The 20,203-nt window shown below is 42.9% G+C and overlaps 1 protein-coding gene, 1 long non-coding RNA gene and 1 other non-coding gene across 4 annotated transcripts in view; 1 reads left to right on the forward strand and 2 right to left on the reverse strand.

Annotated features, from left to right (window-relative positions):
- Dync2li1 (dynein cytoplasmic 2 light intermediate chain 1) overlaps positions 1–10,607 on the reverse strand; it is a 34,065-nt gene extending 23,458 nt beyond the window's left edge. Inside the window, exons 1-4 of the mRNA XM_031357426.1 lie at positions 10,491–10,607; positions 8,667–8,784; positions 5,008–5,042; positions 2,698–2,767 (exon numbers count right to left, since the gene is read on the reverse strand). Of these exons, the coding sequence (XP_031213286.1) occupies positions 2,698–2,767; positions 5,008–5,042; positions 8,667–8,784; positions 10,491–10,498 (231 nt within the window). The 5' untranslated portion in view covers positions 10,499–10,607. The remainder of the gene's footprint in view (positions 1–2,697; positions 2,768–5,007; positions 5,043–8,666; positions 8,785–10,490) is intronic.
- Positions 10,608–10,630: 23 nt separating this feature from the next.
- LOC116080827 overlaps positions 10,631–20,203 on the forward strand; it is a 30,620-nt gene continuing 21,047 nt past the window's right edge. For both annotated transcript variants that reach the window (XR_004114627.1, XR_004114626.1), the window contains exons 1-2: positions 10,631–10,720; positions 17,835–18,039. This is a non-coding gene — a long non-coding RNA (uncharacterized LOC116080827). The remainder of the gene's footprint in view (positions 10,721–17,834; positions 18,040–20,203) is intronic.
- LOC116081235 lies at positions 12,189–12,290 on the reverse strand. Its single transcript, XR_004114759.1, has one exon. It is a non-coding gene; the product is annotated as a U6 spliceosomal RNA (small nuclear RNA).

The following is a 20,203-nucleotide window of genomic DNA, read 5'->3' on the forward strand; positions in this document are numbered from 1 at the left end:
CACTCCAGCGAGCAAACGCTGGAACTAGATCATCCTATACAAATGTGCCTTGGTGTGGAAGTTCTTTCACACCTAAGTTTAAGAAATGATCCCCTTACTATGAGACATCCAAAAGCAATTCCACCTAGGAATTTCTGTCCCCACGCCATATATTACTCTGTGTTTTTCCTCTATGCTGAACAGTTTCTAAAATTCTCTGAACAGACATTAAAACAGGTGGAAACAGACTCAGTTAGGCCTGTGGTCTCCAGCAGTACTACCAATTTTACACTTTTCCCCCTCCCAACATATTAGAAGTTGAACTCAGGAGTAAAGAATGCTAGACAAATCCTCCAACATTGAGCTACAATCCCAACTCTATTTTTAAAAAAAAAACTAGTAATTTAAATTTTGAACAGTATGTTTTCACATATACTTCACAGTTCAAGCCCCATTTTTTTAGAAGATTTTTAGAGAAGCCAAAAGTAACTCATAAAATGGATATGGTGATTTACATCTCTACTATCATCCCTCAGAAGGTCTGAGCAGGGGGACTGTGAGCTCAAGGCCATTCTGGAGTGAGAGACCAACCTGGGTATATAAAAACAACTGCCCCTGAAGTAAAACAGAACCACTAAGGGGTGGAAGAGCTGGCTCAGTGTAAGAGTGCTCACTGCCCTGCAGAGGGCCTTGCTTCTGTTCTCAGCATCCACATCAGGCAGCTCCAAACCGCCTGCAACCCCAGCTCTAAGCAAGCCAATGCCCCTTTCTGGTCTCTATAGGCACCTGACTCATGTGCAAATACCCACACAAAGATACACATGTAAACAATAAGTAAAAAAAAAGACACTGGGAGTTACCATATAGTGTGTGTGGCAGGGGGAGGGGAGCAAATTCCACTAGAGATTATATACTACCAAGTAAAACCTTCAATACCAGAAATGGGTTACATTTTGTTGAGTTATTGGCCACAGAGGTCCCACAGACCACCTCCACACTGATCCGACATTGCAGCCAATGCTATCATTTACCCCCACAACGGGATGGGAAGGCCCCATTGCTGGAGACACTGCTTGCTTATGTCATCAAACATGGAGAAGTTGAACTTGTGCTCAACTAGAAGCTCATGCCTATGGTTAGCATTCACAGTGCTAGGAGACACTTTGAACACTATCAGAGGAAAAGAGTGACCGTCAGCATCACCCAGCTACATACCTGACAGCACTCACCTGCCTGTAAGACATACTGCTACAGAACCCTCACGAAGGTCTCAGGAGCAGCTGACCACTTTTGGATTAGATTAAAGGCCTGCTCTATGAGGTGGATCCCATGTCTGACTGTTAGTGAGGACATGAACCTGAGATTAGATAGGTCATGAGCCAAGGGGAAAACTCTTACTCTTCTATGTGAACACAGCAATAAAGTGGCTCCTAACAACAAGTATGCCCACAGATCACCAGAGAAGCTTCTAGCCATAGACAGTAATTAACACAGAGACCTACTGTGTTAGGGTAGGTACCTCCTGGACAATGTGTAGACAGTGAGAGACCTGGGCACTCAGCCCTACATGATGTCTTTATCAAACCTCTCCTGGAAAGGCTCAGGGATCTATGTTGAAGAGGTGGAAGGATTGTTAAGAGCCAGAAACAGTGGATGACCCCAAGGAAATGGCTTCCAGACACAACAGGGCTGATGCACACATGAACTCACAGAGACCATGATGGAATGTACCAGGACTGCACAAGTTCAAGCTAGAGAAAATCCCCGCATGAAGAAGGGAAGTGGGTACCAGGTTCCTGACTCTGCAGTTGGTCCCTGCAGGGAGAGGGGAGATCAGTTCTCCACAGTGAAGTGCCATTGGGTATCAGCCACACTCCTGGCAGGCTTCACACTCAGGAACGGAGTAGACAAATATAGAATGATTCCAGGCTTTTCTGTTGTGGCTTTTGTTGTTGTTGTTATGGGTTGGTGGTTTTTGTCTTCTTGTCTTTGTTTTGTTTGCTTCAGTTTCCCCACCACTTTTGAGAGAAAGAATATGAAGCTAGGGGAGCAGAGAGGAGGGGAGGGTCTGGAGGACTTGGAAGAGGAAATATGTTCAGAATATAGCTAGTCTACAGACTAGTCTAAAGATAATTTTTAAATTATAAGAATGGAGGCAGTAATAATATTATTTTTATTTGAAAAGAGGAAAAGTGCCCTCTGTACTGTAAGTGGGCAAAGAACCCTAGACCATCAAATTCCAAAGAAATTCATTTCATGCTGGGCCTACTGTCACATGTCTGTCTGTAACTTAGCAATGCTTAGAAGCTGAGACAGGAGGATTGCAAACTTGGGGCCATCGGGGCTACATAATGAGTTTCAGGCCAGCCTGAGATACACGGTAGAAAAAGAGACAAAACCCAAACCCCAAGCAGAAGCACTACATACAAGACAAGGAACTCTCTATTAAATTGGCACAAGTAGACCAGAGAACTGTATGGAAACTGCAAATACATCTTTTCAACACTTTAAGAAACAAGAGAGAAAGCTAAAATGTTTTCTCAGATAAGGTGGGCTTCCTGTCAGCTGAGCTGCTGTGAGGTGAAAGGCCACATCTGTGACATCTGTGACATCTGTGACATGCACCACTGGCATGTTTACTATTTGCAGATAATGTAAGCCATCTCAGCACCGTGGCCTCCCGCTAAGGCCTGAGAGAGAGCTCCAGGATGGACTCACTGTGTTGTGCCCCTTGGTTTTCCTTCCATACGTGTATTCCAAAGCTAAGGTCGGCTTTGCTGGCTCATCCCTGTACAATAAAGGCAGACATTATTAGCATGATGGTGGACCTGGTTTCTATTGCTACAACTTGTACCCATTTTCATTTCCTCTTAAATACTTTATTAATAATATTGAATATTTTATATTAATAATGGATACTAGTGCTGGGCAGTGGTGGCACACGCCTTTAATCCCAGCACTTGGTAGGCAAAGGCACGTAGATTTCTTAGTTCAAGGCCAGCCTGGTCTACAGAGTGAGTTTTAGGACAGCTAGGGCTACACGGAGGAAACCCTGTCTCAAAAAAGAACAAAAAACAAAACAAAACAAAAAGGTAAAGCTATAACAATGTTATTCCACAAGACACAAACAAGCCCCTCAAACACTGTCCTGGGGGCTGTAGTGGCAGGGGCAGAGTGAATAACATTGTTGGAATGGATGGTCGCCTTTTGGGGAGAAACAGTGAGCTGGCAGTGTCAAGGGCCATGCTCTGTCCCTAGCTTTCTGAGTCCACGCCGTGTGGCAAATACTAACTCATTTGATCAGCCTCAATGTTTGAACAGAGAACCAAATGCCAGGCACCTAGTGAGAACACAGTGGGAGATTTTTATGTTGCTCTTTATTTCAAATCTCAGCCAAAATATGAGAGTTGAAAAAAATTATATGAACAAAGACATAAAACCAACAAATGATTTGAAAAATATTTAAATTATTTAATAAATTACTTATGCAACTTTAAATTGTTTGGAAAGCAATTTATGGTATATATTTGTTTTAAATGTAAGAAATATATAAACTAAATCGTACAAGCATACCCTTTTATGTGTGCAGTTCATAGTGTGAAGCATCTTCATTCACACTGCTGTGCACTCCGCGTGACTCCTCAACTCCCTATGCACTGAATAATGTCCCACATCCCTTCCTCCCAGCCTTGGCTTCACCCCTCTCACTTCTGCTTCTGTGAGACTAACTGCTTGAGGACCCCATACAGAAGGAATCAGACAGCTTTGTCTGTTTGGTGACTGGCTCATTTCACTTACCATAGTATCCTCAAATATTATAGAATATTATATCACATATATTATAGAATATGACAGAATTTATTTCCCTTTTTAATTAAAGACTTTCTTATCTTATGTAGATGAATAGGGCCTGCATGCATGTGTGTGTGTGTGTGTGTGTGTAGCACGAGCATGCATGTGTGCACCATGTGCATGTGTGTGCACCATGTACATGCCAGGAGCCTGTGGAGGTCCTGGGTCCCTTGGAGTTACAGATAGTTGTGAGCTACCATGTAGGTGCTGGGGAGCAACCCTGGGTCCTCTGCAGGAGCAGCAGGTACCGTCCAATGCTGGATTTCTTTCCTTTTTGAGGTGGGATAATACATATATATTTTTTTTTTGTTTGTGTGTTTGTTTGTTTGTTTGTTTGTTTTTGTTTTTTTGAGACATGGTTTCTCTGTGTAGTCCTGGCTATCCTGGTACTCCCTCTGTAGACCAGGCTGGCCTTGAACTCAGAAATTCGCCTGCCTCTGCCTCTCAAGCCCTGGGATTAAAGGTATGCACCACCACTACCCGGCAGAATAATATTATATTTAGTTCAAACTAGGAGAACAAAGATCACAAGTTTAAAATTTGTGATTTGCATATTTCTACTTGTTGAAATATTTTAACTTTATCTTGGCAGATATTCTTGGCATACACACCAAGTATTACTTAGTTATATTTCCTTAAAGATATAGCTCTTTTAGGAAGCAAGATGCTTCCCCTAAAATAAAATATCTAACACGGTTAAACCACAATTTGAAAAAACATCCCGTTTCAGGGTACACTGCGAGAGCCTAAATGAACTGTCTGCACTCAATGTCGCAGCTGGCTGCGCTTTATCATAAACTAGTGTTACACGGGATGGTTTATTATAGGAAACACTGATTGCAACCATTGCTCATTGATTAGGCAGAATAAAAAGAACTTACAGCCCCAAAGAACAAGAACACCAATGGAGGCTCTGTGTAACTGCGGTGACACTTCTTTGAACTAGAACATTTAGTGTCGATGATGAATGTTTTTGGCTTTCTTAGTCTTATCTTTAAAGGTACTCTTAAAGGTTGTATTCAAGATTCAGAATATCTTTCAAGTTGTAATCAAGATTGAGAATTAAATATTTTGAGTCTCAAAATGATCTCTCTTCTGTGTCTTTGGAGCCCTAACTTGCCTGCTGCAGCTGGACCAAACCTGAGTGCTGGGTAAGAAGCGTGGCGGAATGCTCACCTGTCAAGACACCTTAGGATAATGGTAGTCTTTCCCTAGAAATCAAGAAGAAACAATACTGTGTTACAGTCACCCACGTGGAAAATTTTATTAGTGTTTGTAACTGTGGCCCAAAATAGCTTTTTAAATCATTTGAATGATAAATTACCTGGAAACAAAAAACTAGAAACTTTCAGAATTGCGTCAAAGTTTGATAAGTGGGGAAAGTGAGCTGTCAACGTTCTGTCACAGAGTAACCACACCGCTATTATTACAATTACCAAGTCCACAGATGACAAACATTAGCAAATCACATCTCACATTTGTGGTCACCTGACAGCTGTCTTAAACTTTCTTTACTCAGCAATGCTAATTACCGGTTAGCCTGATGAGAGTGTTCAACAATGTTTCCATCCCAACTGATGAAGTGGAAATAAAGACACAAGCTAACACAGAAACACAAGATGTGCTGTAGGAACCCTCAGGCTGACAGCTTAGTCACCCTGTCAGAGCACTAGCTTTTAATCCTAGAAGATGTGTTGCTTCCAACTTCCTTTTTAGGAGTCAAGAAATATAGGCTCTAGCTACTAACTGTGAAACATAACCCACATCCTACCCAGAGACTGGTTCAGTGGAGAAGAAAAAATAAATGACCCCTTGAGAGAAGGGGTGTGAATGGAGCGGCAGGGCCAGCCCCACTGCAGGAAGACCCTGGGCTTCAAGGAAAAGTTTGGAAAACTTGCCAAAGAGACAATCTCTCTGTTTCTGTCTGTCTGTCTGTCTGTCTGTCTGTCTGTCTGTCTCTCTCTCTCTCTCTGTCTCTCTCTCTCTCTCTGTCTCTCTCTCTCTGTGTCTCTCTCTCTTTCTCTCTCTGTGTGTGTGTGTGTGTGTGTCTGTCTCTCTCTTCTCTCTCCTAAATATGTTATAATTTTTACCAAAAGGATAGTAATAAACCACTCCAGAGTATATGTGCAATACAATAAGATCGAATGACCTTTTCGTAATACTATAAAACATACACACTTAAGTTCGGCCAATGCTATACAAAACTGCAACACTAGAAACCTCTATGTAGCAGACAAATTAAGACAAGCCATACAAGGAATATAAAGCTATTAGGTATGGTTGCATTCTTCTTGGTCTTCACCATCTCACTAGTCTCTCTCTCGTGGCATTTCCATATGTGCTGTATAAGCACTGCCACCGAGTCCCTCACAGGAGCGACTGTGCACTTCACACTTCACTCCTGGACAGCTGGTACAGAAGAGACGTTCTGTGGATACCTGCTGCTGAAGGAGGGTGGGGCTGGAAGGAGAACAAGGCGCCAGGCAAGGCCTCTGGTTTCTTTGAGAAAGGGTGATCACTGTTAGAACAAGAGAAGGACGCATTTACTTCTCTTTGGCTTTCAAAATAAACTAATCAGGTATTTATTTATTCACAGAATAACCCAGAAGCAGGTGTTAAATAACAGAACAATATCTGTAAAAGTTCTGGCCCCTTAAGGTGCTCCCAAATCTTCAAGAGAAAATCTGGCTTAAATTTACATTAGGGAGCCGGGCAGTGGTGGCGCAAGCCTTTAATCCCAGCTCTTGGGAGGCAGAAGCAGGCGGATTTCTGAGTTCGAGGCCAGCCTGGTCTATAGAGTGAGTTCCAGGACAGCCAGGGCCACAGAGAGAAATACTGTCTCAAGAAACCAAAAAACCAAAACCACAACAAACAAACAAACAAAAATTTACATTAGAGAAAATGAACAAACTGGTTTATATAGGCCACTTATTGCTACCATGTAAAGGAGTGGGCTCACAAACATCAACATGAACCAAACAGGCTCTCAGTGTAAAGCAGTCAGGAACAATGGTGACCTGCAGAGATGGGTAGAGGACAGGGCGTGGGTGTTCAGTGTGGGAGCATGCCTGGCTACAGTCAACCATGTTGGCAGAGCCTATTCGGATAGTCTTTATTCAGAATATCTTATGTGACACAACTTATGGACCACAAGACTAGCACTGGTCATTATATATGTGTCTGCCCCTAACAGGAAATGGCTCAAGTATTACACCCACTGGTGACTAGTGTAGTAATTCCAGCCCCTGGGAAGTTAAAGCATGTTCAAGGCTAGCCTAGGCTACACATAGTGGAGACAGTCTCCAAAAATCCAAACCAAACCAAAACTGTTTTTAAATTAAAAAATACTAAAAAGAAAGAAAATGACCCTACTCACAACGGCAAAACCATGTAGCACGTTGGGTTAAAAACTGTAAAGATAAAAAATTCCTATGAGAATTTTATGTATGTGTCTGTTTGTTATGATATATGTGTTTGTGTGTGCTTGTTCAGATTTAAATTAAGAACAGCAGTGAATGAGCCAATAAGAAAACATTTGGAGAGAACAGAAATTAAAAGTAAAATGAAAATACAATGATTAAACATTTACTATCCATAAATTTTTTATCTTTTATATACTAATTAATATATAACACATTAATACAACAGAACAAGTTATATATAAAATTTTCATCCTGCTTATTTCAATTCACATTAGTTTCTTCCAAAACACATATTTTAAAAATATTTTAATTTTATTTTTATTTGTTTATTTATTTGTGTGTATATGGGAGTTTTGCCTACATGTATGTCTGTACACATGCATGCTTGCTGCCTGAGCAGAGCAGAGGGGGTTTCTGACCCCTTGGGACTGGAGTAACAGCTAGGTATGAGCTACCATGTGGGTGTTGGAACTCAAACCCGGCCCTCTGGAAGAGCAGCCAGAGTCTCTCAGCCATTTCTCTAGCTCCAATTTGTCTCTTGTTGTTATATGATCATTTATGCCAGTAAATATAATTTTTAAGAATACTGAAGATGAAAACCCCAAATGGGATGTCTGGTGTTCTGGAGGCAATTCTCAAGAGGTGCTGAGAAAAGAGGGGTTCTCAGGCTGCCCAATGAACACGTAGCCTCACCGGTTCAGCTTCCTGTCAGTGGCCTCAAGTGAAAGCATGATGTTCAGAGAATGAATAGTAACTTTAACTCCCAAGAGAAACCAGCCTGACCCTGCAGAGGCTCTAGCGCCTGGAGGCTCGCAAGCCTTGATCCTTTGTGGACAATGCTGCTAGCAGCCCCTCCACCACACACACACACACACACACACACACACACACACACGCAAGAATTCCGTGCATGGACAAGACACCCACATTTGCTGGGTAGCTATATCCCACATTTTCCATACACTTGGTTGACCTTACAGAGGATGGAGTACCCCCTCATTTTCCTCACACCTTCCACAACAACTAAGTCTCTAATCATATCACTAGCACAAGTCAATTGATTCAAAGAGAGTCTTAAAAGTAAAGGCACCGAGTCTGCAGAGTGAAGGCCATTAAGAGACTGACTTACTGAGGCGCTGACTCAGACTTCGGGGGACCCTGGCCTTTATATGCAAGCAAAGCAGAAGGCACAAATGTGTCGAATTCTGACATAAAAACAGTTGAAAGTCTTTCAGACATTCTCTTTATGATTATAACTTCCCCCCACCAATGATAAGCCCTTTCTAATTTATGCTAAATCAGGGTGAACATTTGATTAAAGAGTTGAGAAGACGTACATTTTATCAATGTATTAAGGTAAGACTTGTCACTGATTGCTAAATTGTGAAAACTGAAAAATATTAAAAGCATTACCCCGTTTTTACTGCCAATGAAGAAAACAGATTTTTCTCCGATTTCAGCTCCCTCCCCCTCACTTCCATGACATCGCCGTTTCTCTACTTCAGCTTTTGCGATTTCCCAGAGAGTTTCACTGTATAAGTAGAAAGACAAACAGCAGAGAAACAAAGGGACTCCTTAGAGATATTTATTTCCGGCAGAGAAATTTTATTTCACTCAGATTTATAAAAATATTATTTCCTGATAGTTAGGTAAAACACTAAGGGATTTTTTTTTCTAACTCTCTTCACCTGGAAATGGTTCACGAAGAGTACTGATGCTTATAAACAGAGTGCCCTAGCATCCATTCCTCTGCTGTAATAAACACCCCAACAAAGCAAGGATTTATTTGCTTCACAATTCCAGGAGTCCCAGCGTGGAGGGTAGGTTAAGGCAGCAGCAGCTTGCCTCAACCACTCCCACCCACAGTCAAGAGCAGAGAGAATGAATGGATGCCTATTTGCCCTCTTGGGTAGACCAGCTGTCCCCAAGCTCTAGGGACCCTCCTGTCTTTAGCCCCACCCCCTTAAGTCCCAAGTTTACAGACATGAATTCTGCACTTTACATTTACCAACTCAGGTCCTCATGCTTGAACATCAAGGACTTTATGCACCGGACCATCTTCCAGTCCTGAGCAAGTATTTGTTGAGCAACTAATATATGCAAGCCTCTATGCTAATCCTCCAGCTCGGATCTGTTTTTGTCTATGAAATGTCAATTTAAAAAAAAGAATATCTGCTTTGGGGGCCAGAGTGATTGTTACATTGTCACTGTTCATTTAGTTTTAAACCACAAAAAGCTATTGATGGCCTATAATTATTACCAGACTAGAACCTGAATCAGGGCTGGTAATAAAGTTAATCAGGGCTGGTGATACCATGCCTGCCTAGCATGCATCAGGCCCTGAGTTCAATTCCCAGAACCCAAAAACAAAACGAGAGTATTTTAAAATGTCAAAACAGGAAAACAAGGTCAAAACCGAAATCCTGAATGAACTGAACTCTTATTTCATAAGCCAAGAGTTCTGCTTGCTCAGTTTACACGCCGTTCTCCCAAAATATGATTCTCTGTTTCTCAAGTACCCAGTAAAAGAAAGGGTTCTTCAATCTTCCCAAAAACAAAACAAACAAACCCCTGCACTCAGAGTTTCACTACAGTAACCAAAGAGAACGTGGAGCAAAACGGACTCAATTCCAAGTCCGTCTTTCATAAACTCTTTTGCAGTTAGTACCTTTGACCCAGAAAGTGGTGAAAGATCTATATATACTGCGCTCTGGAGGACCCTTGGCCTTCTCCCTAACATCTTTGTAGGCCATTCGGAGGTTCGGGTACTTTAAAGGGACCTTGTAGAGATGAATGTTCAAATGTATTCCACAAGACATCAAGACCCCCAGCCCTGAGCCTTCAAAGAGAGGTTGTGCTTTCCTCTAAAGTACAGAAGCCCTGCACCACCAGGCAGGCCCCTGGGGAGGAGCTGGTTCTCCACCATGCCCTTGCCCCGCAACAGCATGTGGCTCTCAGAATACTTCACTGCAATCAGCGAATGGATGGAGTTGATCTTTTCAAATGGCTTACTTTTCTAGTTTGTGACAGAATCCTCAAGCTCTAGATCTGGGGGTTTTGGGTAGGAGAGTGGGATAGGGATGGGGGATGGTGACGGCGAGGTACTGCTCCGTCCAACCCCAGTCTCGCCCACAGCGCCAGGGCTGGGTACCTCCGCTCCACCCGTCCGTGTTCCTTCCCTATCCCGGTGGGAAAGAGGGGAGGTCGTGTGAGCCTCGCAGGCTGGTTCGGCAATACCTGGGCATGGTGGCTGCGCTGCCCGAGATGTCCTGGGCTCCGCGTGGGGAATGATCCTGACCTAGGCAGGCCACAAGCTCCTAGTAGGGCCGAGCAGGCTCCTACGTTTCCATGGCAACGACGTCATGACCGAGTTGCGTGCCAAAGAGCAGCCTCATGGGAAGTGTAGTTCTCGACCTTCGGCTTACATCTCACTTTTCAGCACCAACCCCTGGGATGCCAGAGGATATGTAAGTATGAAAATGTTGAGTCTTGAAGGTTTTATATTTTTTAGTTATACGGAGTGCCGACTGTATGTCAGGGGCCTTTGCTTTCTTTTCTTTACCCTTGTTTTCCCCTCTAACGCCACGATTTGGAAATAGAAGCTGAAACAATGTTGCGCTGTTACCTAATAACATATAGGAAGAAAAAGATTTAACCATTAAAATCAAAACAAGGTGTGCAAACTTTGTGTCCAGTTTTCTGAACGTTTGGCTGTGTGATGTTTTATGAAGCAGTGGGGTATTTATTGTCAATGAAATATTGCCTCTCCTACATACTTAATTTACTTTATGCAGGAGGGATTATATTTGTTTGAACTTTGTGAGCTCTTTAGAGGTAGCCAGGAATCCCCACAAAATTGTATAGACTATTTCTATATACAAGGAAGGCCCTGTGCAACACAGAGTAAGACATAGATACAAACCTTTTTAAAACAGAGGTACACAGCTAATTGTAATCATAACTCAGGGAAAGGCACAAAGTGAGCACGGCTGAAGCAGTTGACAAAACATTCATTACAGGTTTGCTATTTGATCTGTTCTGAATGTTGAATAGATCCAGGTCCCAGATCCTTGAATATTTGAAGGAAATTCTCTCCAAGCCTTTGGGCTCAGTTTCTATGGTGTGATGTTTAAGAACATGGGGTGTGAAATAAGACGAGCTGAGATTCAATTCTTAGCATGCAGAAGAGTGAAGCCAAGCTCTCCTGCAAGCCAGGCAAGGGCTTTACCCATGAGGCACAACCTCAGCCCAGTTGGCAGATCTGAATGTAGACATGGAAGGAACATATTCCTGGAAATGGAGCAAGATGTTGATAAAGAAGAGCATCCACTTCAGATAAAGTCTTTGGGAACAAAATCTCCCCAACATTGTGGCTCTAGGAAAGAGTACAGCCATGTGAGCTACTGTGACTGTAATGTCTTGGGATTCTGGTTTTAGAATCTGTTTAGCACTGTATCAGGAAGGTTATAACCATTGTGATAACAATTGTGGTGGCTAATGTCTTTTCCGAAACATGGCTTGCCAGGCACCACTATCGCTTCAAGATTGTAATTATTTTGGTTAACCAGGAGTAATGGTTGGAGGAGGGAGTCTGGTAAACGGGAAGATCTAGGGTAGTGCTTCTCAAATCTGTGGGTCTCGACTCCTGTGGGAGGTCAAACGAGCCTTTCACAGGAGTCACATATCAGATATTCTGCATACTAGATATTTACATCATGGTTCATAACAGCTTCAAAGTCACAGTTATGAAGTAGCAGCAAAATAATTTTTTCCATTATTTATCCTCTTTACATCCTGATCCCAGCACCCCTCTCCTCCCAGTGCTCCCCCAGCACCTCCCTCCATCCCTCCCTCTATTTCTTCTCTGGATATGGGGAAGCCCCCTTGGGTACCAACTCACCCTGGTGCATCAAGTCACTGCAGGACAGGAGACAGAAAAATATGGAATGTTTCATGAAGTTGCGTGTCATCCTTGTGCAGGGGCCATGCTAACCTCTGTATCATTTGCATTTTAGAATATGTACTGTCGAAGCAAGCATGCAATGAAATAATTTTATGTAGGGAACATGAGGAGCTGTACTAAAGGGGGCACAGAACAGGAAGGTTGAGAACCACTGATCAAGGGTTATCTGTCTGAGCCTTGATCATCTGCCTTAACTCAAGGTGGGTTCAGTTGATCTGATTGGACAGCTGAGTTCTGTTTTCCTCCTTTATTTGTACTGAAGTCTCACAGATGGGCAATGAAAGTGGTCTTCCTGTACAGATGGAAACTGTTCTTTTTTTTTTAACATAATGCAAAATGTTTAATCCAACTTCAAAAGAACCCATAATCTATAGCAGTCTAAATAATGTTAAAGGTCCCAAGTTCAAAGTCTTTTCTGAGATTCATCCAATCACATAACTGTAATCCCCAAAGCAAGACAGGAAACCAGCTGGGCAAACTCCAAACTCTGCATCTCCACGTCTGATGTCAAAGCAGTCTTCAGATCTCCAACTCCTTTTTCATCTTTGTTGACTACCACAAACTTCTTTCTCCTGGGCTGGTTCCATTCCCTGTTAGCAGCTTTCTTCAGCTGATAGCCTGCAACTCTGGCATCTCAAACATCTTGGGGTCTCCAAGGCAACTTCAATGTTAGAGCTTTTTGTTTCAATGTCTGGGATCCATACATCATATTCTGGACTCCTCCAAAGGGCTGACATCACTTCTCCAGCTCTGCCCCTGTGAGATTCCCGGAAGAACCCCCCACACTCAAATCCCGGGAGCAATGACTCCACACACCACCAAGTCACGGACTTGATGCAATCTGCAAGAGGCTTTTTATTCCAGCTAGCTGGGGCGAGACTCATATCCCTCGCAGGGGTAGAGGAGTCTGGCCTCAAGCAAGATCTTAGGCAGCTTTTTATTCCTGTGCAGTTGCTGGGGCAAAAGGGAAGACTGGGGTAAGGGGAAGGTACGGGGTGGTTTCTTATTGGTGCTGGCTTGTGCTAGGGTCTAGGAGCAGGCTATCCACCTGGCAATTGCTTTGGGCCAGGTTGTTTCTGGGTTCTCTGGCCAGGTCATCTTGGTTCCCTTGTTTCTGGGTTCTGGGAATTTCGGGTCTCCCATTGTTTTTAGGTTCTGGGAGCCTGTCTCCCATTGAGTTTAACTAATGGCTAAATTCCTACAGTACAGTTTGAAAACTTAATCTTACACTCTCTGAAGCTCAGGTTGATACACTCCACTGCTGCTGCTGTTCTTGGTGATCATCCCTTGGTACTGGCATCTCTCTGCAACTAGGCTTCACCAATAGCTTCTCACAGGCTCTCTTCATGGTGCCAAGCCTTAACTCCTTTGCAGTCCTGGGCCATCAACTGCAACTGAGGCTGCAGCTTCACCAATGGCCTTCTCTGGCCTCTCACAGAGCCAAGCCCCAGCTGCTCTTCATGACCCCTTCATGCCTTCAAAACCAGTGCCACCTGGGTGACTCTTACACATTACCAAGTCCTGCTGCAGCACGAGGTACAACCTTGGTTATCTCTGGAACACAGCTTCTTTGTGCTCTCTCAGAAGCACTTCCCAGAAGATTTTACCTCAATGTTTTCCAACTCCTTCACTGCCTGAGCTTGGCTTTCCTAGATTTTACTCTGTAGATTGACCTTGAACTCAGAGATCAGTATGCCTGTCTTCTGGGCTTTAAGGTGTATACCACCAAGTCTGGATTTAAGCTTTTCTTCACTTAGAAAAGCTGTCCCAGGCTGGCCTTGAACTCAGAGATCTGCTTGGCTCTATCTCCTGGGATTAAGGATGTGTATCACCATGCCTGGATCTAAGTTTAACTGGACAGGATCTTGCTCCAAAGTCCCACTCCCTTAATCTTCTATCTCCTAGAGCATGAAAGGAAAAATTAAAGCTTTAGACCTGTGCTGACTAGGAAGAAAAGTTATGGGCCTAAGAATCCATCACAAGCTGGCCCACATAGGCCTGAGAATGAACAGTCTGTTAGACATCCTGAGAACTAGCAGGTCAAGAAAACATAAACTACATGTCTGGGCAGATATGGTTTAAGGTCAGATGCTCTGTTGACTCAGATTAACACCAACCTTAGGAATTTTCCACTTTGCTCAGCACGTAATAGTTAATATTTGAACTAGCCAGTCATGTACAGCCACACTGATCCCTTTGTTCCCTCAGACCTTTTCCCTATATAAACCCTTAACTTTCAAGCCTCGTGGTCGGCTCCACTATCTCCTGCGTGAGATAGCTGTGGTGCCAAACCGGAGCGCCCCGAAATTAAAAATACCTCTTGTAATTACATCAAGACGGTCTCTTGTGATTCCTTGGGTGCACGTCCTCCCGAGATTTGAGTGGGGGTTCCCCCCTAGGGGTCTTTCAAGCACAGGATTCAGCTCCATTTCACTTCCTGGTGCCCCTGAAATACCTGAACCATATATTTTAATAGTTTTTCTTTCTAAGCTTGGTATGTGTGTTTAAATTGCTCTGCATGACTTAAGCAGAGAATAAAGTCTCTGCTGGGCTTTTTTGAGACTTCGTTTGCCAATGCAATTAAGATAAATCTCTTTACTTTAGCCTCAGGTAGACTCCTCATACAAGTGCAAAAAGCAGTCACATTTTTCACCAAAATAACACAACAACAGTCTCTAGGCCACATACTAAAATTATTCTTTTCTGAAACCTCTTGGGCCAGGTCTCACAGTTCAAATTACTCTCAGCAACAAAGTCTTTCATATTCCTACTAGGATGGCCAGTTAAACCTGATTTACAGCATTTCACTGCTTTCCAAATCTAAAGTCCCCAAATCCACATTCTTTCAAACAAAAGCATGGTCAGGCCTATCACAGCAATACCCCAGTCCCTGGTACCAAGTTCTGTCTTAGTTAGGGTTTTACGGCTGTGAACAGACAACCATGACCAAGGCAGGTCTTAAAAAGGACAACCTAATTAAAGGTCCTTTTCAGAGGTTCAGTCCATTATCATCAAGGTGGGAGTATGGCAGCATCTAGGCAGGCATGATGCAGGCAGAGCTGAAGGTTCTATATCTTCACCTGAAGGCTGCCAGAATACTTGGAAACTGTTCTAAAGTGACAGGCTATATTAGTTACATTCTGTTAGGATAAAATTCCGAGACCAAGGTAACTTACGGAAGAGCTAGTTTGCCTTGGCTAATAGTTCCAGAGGGTTAGAGTGCAGTGGGAGTGGGGCATGGAAATAAGCAACAGTCAAGGGAGCAGTCAAGGGAGCTTAGAGCTCACACACCTTACACCACGGAGCAGAGAGAGTGAACTACAGGGGCTGGAGTCTTTAAACTCTCCAAACTTGTTCCCAGTGGTAATCTTCCTTCACCAAGGCCACACCTATTAAATCTCTCCAAACAATGCTATTTGCCTACGGGGCACCAAGTGCTCAAAAGCCCGAGACTATGGAGGACAACTCTTATTTAAACTACCAGAATAACAAAGTGTACTGGTGGATTTTTACCATCTTGACAGAAGCTAGGACCATCTATTAGGAGGAAACCTTACTTGAAGGGCTATCTTCATCAGATATCAACCCATTAATGATTGATGTGAGACAACCCAGACAACTATGGGCAGTGCCATCCCTGGACTGGTGGTCTGGGGTGGTATAAGAAAGTAAACTGAGTAAGCCATGGAGAGCAAGCCAGTAAGCAGCACTCTTCCATGGCCTCTGCATCAGCTCCTGCTACCAGGTTCCTGCTATGCTTGAGTTTCTGCCCTGACTTCTGTCAATGATGGACAGTGACTGGACACATCATCCAAATTAAGCCTTTCCTCCCAAGTTGTTTTTGCTCATGGTCTTTGTCACAGTCATAGAAAGCAAAGTAGGACAAAAAGATCTGAGCTTCTGCATCACTTCAAGAAGGCTCAAGGATTTTAAACTTGGTGGTGACAGAGGAACACTGTTTTCTACTGCCTGCTGCAGTATATATAGGCACATGCAGGAACTGTTTGGAGAGTTATGTATTGTCCAGAAGGATAGAAAGTACCAGGGGAGCTGAGATGGAAGTTCACATTGAGCAGGTAGGCTAGAGTCCTGGGAAGGATCTTGCAGTCTGGGTTTGCCTGTGTGGGCTGTAAGAAGCTACATAAGATTTTAAAACAGGTTTGCCCTTGACTGGTCCTGTGTTCAGTGAAGTAATTTCTTGCAGCTGTGTGGAGGATTATTTTAATTTCTTGCAGCTGTGTGGAGGAGTGTTTTGAGGGAACCTAGAAGACCATATGGAGACTACTAACAACAGCAGCCAGGAAAGGGACAGAGTTCTTATGCTTCCTTTGTTTTCAGTGTTATATAAACTTCTTGCAGGAAAAACTGGTATACAGGGCACACACACACACACACACACACACAAGAGAGGGGAGGGGGGTTGGGAGGGAAAGAGAGAGAGAGAGAACAGAGACTGTGAGTTCAGTGTTAGAGTTCTTCTCTAGTATGTGAAAAGTCTTGTGTTGAGTCCCTAGCACTGAAAAAGAGAAAGAAAAAAGAAGATAAAATGAAAGACTGGGGGAAAAGACTGGTAAAAATAAGCCTACCCAGGAGAAATAAACATTCAACATTTCAATACCTTATATCTAATTATTCTTCTTGGAGTTAAGACTGTACTGTGGTTAAAGTCCGAACTTTAAGAAAGTGTTGCCACTTATGAGTAACAAACTCATCATAAGAGGACTTGCTGGCCGCATGCTCTTCCACCGTGAGATTCGTTGCCACCATTTCTTTTGGCATACGTTTGATGCTAAGCTGACTCGGCACAAGCATGAACTAGGAATTGGATTAATCAGAGCCCTTCCCTGGGATTCTTCAAATTATGACCGGAAAAAGCCGACCACTCCCTTTTGGAGAAAATTACCCCATGTTCTGCTAAATGTAGTTAGACACATTGGGTGTGACCAGGAAGTCCTGGTTCAAGTTCCCCTGGGTCTTCCCAAGGTCCCTCTGGGTCTTTCTCATGACTTTGTTTAGTTATTTGAGGGATCCTAGTATCTTTGTAATGAAATTGAGAAAGGTGTGTTTTCTCATTGTTTTCTGAATGAGTTAAAGTCTAATTTTAGAAATTTACCCCAAACTATCTAATATAGTTACTACAGCATTAAGGTTGGGTCTTGGGAAAGCAGAAAAGTCAACACTTCTCTTGGGTAGCAAACGGATGGGAGATCAAGAGCCAGGTTTAGAGGGCATTATGAGTTTGAGAGCACCTGGGTGGTCCGCCAGGACCACTGGATAAGGTCAATATTACCTTGTGCAGAATAGAAGACATGGCTGATGACAGCCACCGACCTCTAGGAGCACCATCACCATGTCTAGCTCAGGTGAATCCATCTGGCAAACGTTCCAGTTTAGAGCAAGTGTCATCTCATCTCATGCCAGCTTCAGGCCCCGGCTCATCACTTCCTATTGTGGAGCCCACCTTCTAACTCAAATGGCCTACAATACCTTGGTTTCATTTGAAAATATAGACACAGCTCACGTCATCCTAAATATCTATGCCTGAACTCAGCTTCATCTGGAGTTTAAAGTGGATGAAAATTTCTCTTTTCTGGATGTAAATCTCTGTCTTCTTTTAGGGAAAAAAGGAACTAAGAGCAAACGAAGCTTCTGTACTAACTAGGAGCCTAGAAGCATCTCTACATGCCTAGGCCTCACGGCACTGGGCCCCACAGAAATCAGCCAAGGGCAGAGGCGAGTGCAGGTTCTACAGCAGCAGGGAGACAGCACATGGGGGAACTGGCACCCCCGGGACGCTTGAAAGCCTTTACTGTAAAAGCACAGGTAAGGATGCCAGTTAGCTCTTCATGATTATATTGTACTTTGACTAACAGTTAAAGGTGGATTGTTCTAGGAACCTGGTCACCATATTTTTCTCTATGAAAAAAAAAGTCAAACAATTGGCTCAGAAACATTTTGGGAAAAAATCTCTTCGTAAGTTGTGGTAATGTCTCTTGTGAATTGAGTTAAAATTAATTTGTAAGGAATGGCAGTATTTGACTGTTAAGGAGCATGCATGCATGCATGCACACACATACACATACACACACACTGCAGAACACTTTAATTTTTAGAACATAATCCATTAAACTCACTTAAATGAAATAATATCCCTTAAGGTATTTATTATGAAATCATGGGAAAATATACATTTCTATTTGCTTCTTTACATAGTCTATATGTATCCAAATACATACATATTAAAATTACAATTTGCCTAAGAAAATTGAGGTGACTGAAACAGAGGCCCACTGAAGCCAGAGAAGGAAGGCACCAGGGGGCAGCGATCGCCACTTTCTCCACAGCACACCTCAGAAGATTATTCAAAAAAGACTGTTCAAAATGGGACTTGTAAATCATTTATTGTAAGTGAGAGGAAAGAAAAGGGTAGGTGAGAAATATTACAATTAAACACAAAACATTATTCTCTTGGAACCAATCATAATAATATACTTCCATTAAAATGGCTATATAGGGAATTTCCTAGGAGATCAAATTTTCACATCACTGGTTGCACAAAACTGACCTCTCTCCATCAAAATATTTTATTTCTGCTCTATCAAAAACAAGTGCAGAGCCTAAGGCACCGTAGTCGATGGTGAGCCCTCGCTACTCTTAAATCTCAAGATCCGGCAGATGGGACTGCTTACCAGTCGGGGACAGAATGTTGGCTGAGGATAAAGGTCTCACCTGTAAGTCAGAGCTTTGCCCCAGCCTCTGCCTCACCCACTAAGGATTACTAAGTGGTTTTATGGGCACACAAAACACTACTTTATCCCACTCTGAAAGTCACTCCAAATTGTTAATCATTTATTCTTAGAAACAAATCTGTTCATTCAGTGAGTGGCTGTGGTTCAAAAGACGGAAGGGTGGATGGCCAGTGGAAGGCCATTTCTATGGGTCTTGAAAAATACCTTTGTCATTACCAAGTCAGTAAGTATGGCTGGAGCAACATGCTTCCTGACTTTGCTCCTAAGGGCAGAGCATGTTTAAAAGGCTTAGTGTGAGAACAGGACACTGCCGCAGCAAAGAGGACGACACAGGGACTCTGCCAACAGATTCATTGGACACCAACAGTTTCTCAAATTGGTTTAAAGAATACAGCACACAGTGATAAATATATGTCTAAAAATAAATACAAGTATTCTACATATAAATAAAATTAGGTAGACTTGTGGTTAAACATAATTATAATAGAATTTTCATATCTCATCACAGTTTCGTGTTATCAGGAATACTAATTACATTGCCTTGACACAGCTTGAAATGTATTGGCCACTGACGGAGCTGTTATGATTTAGCCACCAAGTGTTCCCAGAGGCTCATGCTTGGCCCGCAGATGGTGTGATATAGTTTGAGAGGTGGTAGACATTTTGAGAGTTGGAACTTAGAGGAAGTGACTCGCTGGGGACATGCCTTTGAAGTTGCTTCTTTCTTGGGTCCATTCCTTGTTCTCTGCTTCCTATCCATCGTGAGTTGAAGAAACCCATTATGCCACATGTTCCTGCCACCAACAGCACAGGGCCAAGCCACCAGGGACAGAACTTTCCGAAACAGCAGAAACAATCATGTCTTGCTTAGGCTGTTTTTGTCAAGCATGCTGCCACAGCAATGGGATAACTATGACATCTCCAGACAAGTTCAACTCAAAATGGACTTCCTTCGGCCAAAGTGTTTTCTATTAGAATTTACTCTGGAATAAATTTTTAAACTCTAATTAGAGAAGACTGTGTGAAGGACAAAGCTTTAAGAGTCATCTTTGTTTCCAAAGACACTCTTTATAACAAAGCAAGGCCAAGCTGAGCTAGCATCGTGACTGACTGTGGGGCACTGTTCCAATGACCTTAGGCTATGTTGACAGGCAGGGATGCTTGGACTCGCTACCTTATTCTATTTTTTTTTTATTTTATTTGTTTATTTTTTTGTTTTTTCTCTGTGTAGCTCTGGC

This window comes from Mastomys coucha, unplaced genomic scaffold (assembly GCF_008632895.1).
Source record: "Mastomys coucha isolate ucsf_1 unplaced genomic scaffold, UCSF_Mcou_1 pScaffold6, whole genome shotgun sequence".
NCBI lineage: Eukaryota > Metazoa > Chordata > Mammalia > Rodentia > Muridae > Mastomys > Mastomys coucha.